The sequence below is a fragment of the Rhipicephalus sanguineus genome, chromosome 4 (genome assembly GCF_013339695.2).
Source record: "Rhipicephalus sanguineus isolate Rsan-2018 chromosome 4, BIME_Rsan_1.4, whole genome shotgun sequence".
Lineage (NCBI taxonomy): Eukaryota > Metazoa > Arthropoda > Arachnida > Ixodida > Ixodidae > Rhipicephalus > Rhipicephalus sanguineus.
The window spans coordinates 208,119,880-208,125,879 of NC_051179.1; the positions used below are offsets into that span (position 1 = coordinate 208,119,880).

The 6,000-nt window shown below is 53.8% G+C and overlaps 1 protein-coding gene across 1 annotated transcript in view; it reads left to right on the forward strand.

The window, feature by feature from the left end:
- LOC119391060 (uncharacterized) overlaps positions 1-5,584 on the forward strand; it is a 42,865-nt gene extending 37,281 nt beyond the window's left edge. The window contains exon 4 of the mRNA XM_037658744.2: positions 5,329-5,584. Within this exon, the coding sequence (XP_037514672.1) occupies positions 5,329-5,553 (225 nt within the window). The 3' untranslated portion in view covers positions 5,554-5,584. The remainder of the gene's footprint in view (positions 1-5,328) is intronic.
- Positions 5,585-6,000: the final 416 nt, after the last annotated feature.

Consider the following 6,000-nt stretch of genomic DNA (forward strand, 5'->3'; position numbering starts at 1 on the left):
CCGCACCCCCGCTGCCTCCCGTGGACCCCATCACCTCAGCTGACATTCGCTCTCTCTGCAAGGAAGACTTTTCCCTCTACGAACTGGAACGGGTTCTCCTAAGAAAGCGCAAGCGCAGCGCCCCTGGAGCGGACAAAATCACTCATCAGCTGTGGAGAAACCTGGATGCCTCCCAGCGCCCACTCTTGTTGGATGCATTCAACAGAGTTTTCTCCAGTGCTGTCCTCCCGGAAGAATGGCGTTCCGCGACTGTGATCCCTGTCCTCAAACAAGGCAAACCGCCGCGATCGGTGACGTCATACAGGCCCATCTCTCTCACTTCTGTGGCGGGCAAAACTATGGAGGAGATGGCTCTTTACCGGCTACAGTGGATCGCGGAGGTGCGCAACGCTTTCTCACCAGAGCAGTGTGGATTCCGGCCACATCGCGCGACCATCGACTGCATTGCTGCAGTCGTGAGCACCCTCGAGCAGGCCCTTCACGATGGAGAAATGGCCATCCTACTCCTCCTTGACATAAAGTCGGCGTTCGACTCGCTCCCCCACTCGTCTATCCTCAGTGCTGTGCGCGCGCTAGGTGTTGAGGGCAAACTCTTGAACTGCGTTCAGGCCTTCCTCACTGACCGAACGTTTACTGTGCGCGTGGGCGGGGCGACAAGTGCACCGCGATCTGTCAGCTGTGGCGTCCCACAAGGCAGCGTCCTCAGCCCGTTTTTGTTTAATCTGGTACTCGCGCCGCTCGTCAAGTGCCTAGCAGAAACGGCTGTGTTCCCTGTTCGCGCAGTGGTGTACGCTGAAGACGCCGCATTGTATGTGCGTGGTCCGACCCGAAAGTGCTCGGTGGTGCGCGCTTGCATGCACGAGGCCCTCCAATGTGTGGCCGCCTTCGTGAGAAACATCGGACTCGCGATCTCGGCGCCGAAAACCGAGGCCCTCGTCGTCCACCCTCGTGCTGAAGCCCGACGACGTCTTCCGTGCCTTCAGCTGGATGGTGCACCAATAGTTTGGAGTAGCAACGTCCGCTACCTCGGCCTGACGATAGACAATCGCCTCCGATGGTTCCCGGCGGTGCGACGTGTACGACAGACGACGCGTCGCGTGGAATCGGCCGTGTGCCAACTACTCGCAGGCGGCAACGGCTGCCCCGCTGCCTTCGCCTGCACCATCTACGAGGCGATGGCTCTGACTGCCATCCACTAGGCACTGCCGGTCTGCAAACTCCAGGCGCCACAGTGGCGACTGATCGACCAGGAGCACCGCCGAGTCATCCGCATGTGTCACGGAATGCCTCGTGGCTCTCGTGTGGCCGAGACCCTCGCGGAGGCTCGTGCGTGGCTTGCGTCGCTCACGGCGGACCTGCGCGCATTGTGCCACTTGCAGCGTCTCCACCGAACTCCTGATGCAGGTCCCCTCCTCTCGCGATTACGTGCTGTGCCAAACACACGTGTCGGCCAACTTATCGACGTGTACGACGGTGTTGTGGCTGACGACCCCGCACGCCTTTCGCGCTGGCCACCCCCTCACTGTCGAGTGCCCCTTCGAGCGAACTTGCACCTGCCGGGCATTCGATCCAAACGCCACACCCCTATCAGTGCCATTGCTCTGGAGGCCGCGGCGCGGATGTATGAGGACCTGGCCTGGAGGACGCAGGTGTTCACCGTTGGGTCCGTCCTGCAGGATCGCTCAGCCGCGGCCGCCTGCATAGCCCCTCAGCTCAGCTCGGAACGACAGTGCCGCTTGCGATACTGTGCATCCTCCACAACAGCTGAGCTAGTCGGGCTCCAGCTGGCTGCAGACCTCCTCCGCAATTCGCCGGCCGTCACGAGCGCAGCAATCTTCTGCGACTCGAAACCTGCCCTCCGCCAGCTCGCGAGAGAGGAACGAGGCCCCCTTCTTGCTCAGCGTGCCGCTCTCAGCCTGCTGGCCCTCAAGGAACGAGGCTGTGATGTGGTCCTTCAGTGGCTCCCTTCACACGTCGGCATCGCGGGCAACGAGGCTGCAGACGAACTCGCAAAACGAGCACACTCCGCCGAGACTTCGCTGACGGATTACGCCAGCTCGTTCGACTCGGCACGCAACAACCTTCGCCGGGAGCTGGTGCGCGAGCATCCTGACGCACGGGTCGCCTCCGGACACCCCCCTCCTCCCATCCCAGCCACTGGTTTCACTCACCGCGAGCGCGCGCTTCTTGTTGCCCTGAGGACCGGTTCTGTGTGGCCCGCCGAACGCAGGCATCGTCTTCGCGGCGCCGCTGCACCGAACTGCACCGATTGCGGCGCGATCGAAACCCTGTGCCACCTATTGTTTGGCTGTCCTTCTCTCAACACTGCGCGGAAGCGGCTCGCCATGAAGTACCGCCTCGTCGGACTGCCGTGTGCGACCCTACAGGACTTGCTCCATCCCACCGGCCACGTGCACCGTCGCCGATCAGCCCTCGCGGCCCTACTCGCTTTTCTCGAGGATGCCGGCCTAGTCGAACGAATTTTCTAGCCGCTCACCACGGTGACTCGGACGCCCGTTCTCCTGCCCCCCCCCCCCTCCCCCTCACTGTTTTTTCCCACTCATACCTTTCTTTTTCTTCTTTTACCATACTCTTTTCACTCTCACTGTCCCTTTAAAGGAGCACTGACATCAAATTTCAAGATCGAGATGTGCCCATCATTCGATCGCTTGGTATGCATAGGTCTTCTTGGCCAAATTTGAACGGCATCCGTCGCGTGGAAGTTATTTTAATTCGATGTCAAACAGCGTAGGAGAAAAAACAAAAAATCGGCTGCCCTGCAACATCGACACTAGTGCTACGTGTTCGGTGTGATACATTGCACAAAAATCACCCTGAGTGACGATACGCTAGTAACAATGACGTCGACGATCTCTGAGTGTGTTTGGAGCCGACTGCCAGCCATGCTTTCACTCTCTTTGCTGTGTCGAAGCGTGCGGCGTGCGTTTGCGGGGCGCACATGCACAATACGACGACTGGCACCCGGCGAGGCCTATTGTTCCGCACCCCTCTCGCTTTGTTGTCGGGCTGCTCTCGAGGTAGTTTTCGTGAGGGGTCACGCGCTTAACAGGTTTAACCCATACCGAGGTACCCACATACTTTCAATCTCTACCGCGCGCGGGGCCCCGATTTGAAAACCGCGCTTTCTACGTCACCACAGCTTGAGTGCACGTGGTCTTTGACGCTCCCCGCATGGGTCGCTAGTTTCTTGTGGTTTTTAGGCGGGCATTTTGAAGTGACGCTAAAATGGTCACAATTAACTACGCTAGAATTAGTTATACGATACGCTAGAGCATTTACGATTTAACTTAGGGATTACCAGACCCAAAGCTACAAATTACAGTAAAAAAGTCAGCAACAAAAATTTTGCTGTCAGGGGTCCTTTAATCCCCAATCCCCCGTGAGTGTTTCGGTTGAGGTGTCCTCACTTGAGAGACAGTTACCGTGCACTCCACACCCCATTTCCATTTTCATTTCCTTCTTCCTTTTAAGAATCACCTCCCCCCCCCCCCATAATGGGTTCCGAAAATACGGGGGTCTCTTCTTCTAAAAGAACTCTAGGCAGCACTCACTGTGTGGGGACAACCACGCTTAGCACAACAACACTTCCTAAAAAAGTCAAGAGCCCTTCCGCTGCCGAGAAGCTCGGCGTGGGCGTGCCTGACGTACTGCTTCTCTTCCTTCCTTTCTTTGTTTCGCATCGCGCAATGATCGCTCCTAACGTAAGCGCTCGGTTTTATTATATGTAGTGGCCGTGCCTGGAGCGCTGTTTTCGGGCTGAATTGGGAGGACGCCTTTCATGTTCTTACCAGCGTTCGTCAGCCTCAAGAACGGCCAACGAAATTACCATCACATGATTATGGAAACGCGGGTTATCAATTCAATTTTCTTCAAGTCGGAAGTTTCCTGAAATGTGCAGTTCCTTATATTGACCTTACGCGTTGTCCAGCAGATCGCTTTTAGTCAGCAAACATGAAATATTTCAATGAAGCGCCCATAGCAAGTGTACCGCATCCCAATTGTTTTTTGAACAGCGAAGCTGTTTAGCAAATCGTTCCTTGTCCGGCGAACAAAAAGCTATCATCACCATAAAAGGGTATGTGCCACAGGAATTGGATAAATCTCACTACTCACCATTGGCCACTAAAATGAAGAAGGCAGAAACTATAATCATCATAAACGGGTATGTGCCACAGAAATTGGATAAATCTCACTACTCACCATTGGCCACTAAAATGAAGAAGGCAGAAACTATAATCATCATAAACGGGTATGGGCCACAGAAATTGGGTAATCTGACTGCTCACCACTGGTCGACTAAAAATGAAGAAGGGAGCAGTTAGCTCAACAAGAAATTGCTGCGGAGGTACGGCGGCGAGCCGAAGACCCAGAGTACGTACAACGAGGGAAAACTAGGTAACGGGAAAGGCAACGGCGGCTGCGAGAAGATCCCAAAGAGACGGAAGGCCTACGCTAACGACGACGTGCCCTGTAGGTTTCAGCGCGGTTTCGCCACCTGTGGAGTTTCTCTCTCTGGAGTTTGGACATCCGTGTGGAGCCTGCGACTCTCTGCGCTCTAACTCGAACCTCTCTGCGATGAGAATCAGTGTAGAAACAACCTAGCATCACCTAGCTAAAGCCTAGCAACGACCTAGAAGCAACCTATAGAAACAACCTGCATCACCTAGCTAAGACCTACAAACAACCTAGAAAAAACCATATTAGTCTTCAAGCTCGTCCAGTTTCGCTTTTTCAAGCCTTGTGCGACATTGTACAAGCTTCGCCAATTATTTATTTATTTATTCATTTTTTCATCGCCGGTAGAACATATTCGTATGCTTCAGTTCAGTTCACACTGGGCAAGAATGGTCGTGTGGCATAGTGTTCAAGGCACTGGCTTCCGGACCGAGGGAACCCGTGTGCCCAAGGCACGGAAAGAAAACTTATTTTGTTTTATTTATTATTTCTTTGGTGCGAGCCAGATGTGGACTAGGAGGGTTTCTTGGGATATCAGCTTCACAGGTCAATCAATACAAGCTTCGCTCGAAAAATGCGACACACGCATTCGCTTCAAACCAGTTGTGCTACCACGTCCGTGCATCAATTTGAAACGGCGCTGGTAAAACTTGATTCTGCAGTTAATAACAATGGCACTAAATACTGCGAGTAACGTGAATGAAATTGTATGGCGAGAGGTGGCGCTGGCACGCAGCACGAAGGGCAGACGCCTGCAGTGTTGCATAAAATTTATATGGAGCTTCTTGATACCCAATGCCGCGTAACAAGAAAAGGGTGACCACTGCAACATTGTCTCTCTCTCTCTCGCAGTTCCGCTACGACGTAAAAGCTGATGCTGGCGGTCGCAATCTGCGCAATTTCGAAGGCGGTGCTGAAGTGCGGGGCGAATACGACGTCTACCGGGCTCAAAACGGTGCCAAGGTGGTCCTGGGTGGCGGCGTCTCCCAGGATGTGCTGCGCCAACAAGGACGGACATTCAAGGGCAAGCCGGATGCCAACGTCGGTCTTGGAGTTGAAATACCCATCGGAAAATGAAACACATAATCAGTTCCTGTATTTATGTAAAGAACACTGTCAGTATCCCGAAGATACTTCTGCTTGGACGCAGGTTCCACTTCTTATGTTCATAAAACGGAGCTGATATTGCTAGCGTATTTTTCGATTTCTTTCATCCTCGGCCTTAAGATGATGTGGCCAAATATACGTAATTGTACGCTTGCGTGCCCACACTGTGATTTTCATCCTGGAGATACAGCAAATATACGTTACTGCAAAAAAAATTCGGCAGATCCCACGCGCTGTGGGAATCGCTTCATGCGAAGCAGTCAGCTAGTACTTCTATGCTGTATCTCATGGCTTTGAGCCAAGCGTTACGAGGTGGATCGACGTGTTTTTGTACGTGTAGTAGTTGTGTGCACATCGTGGGCTTACCAGGCACGTCGACAACACTGGCCTTTAAAGGGCCCCTCACTAAATTTGTCA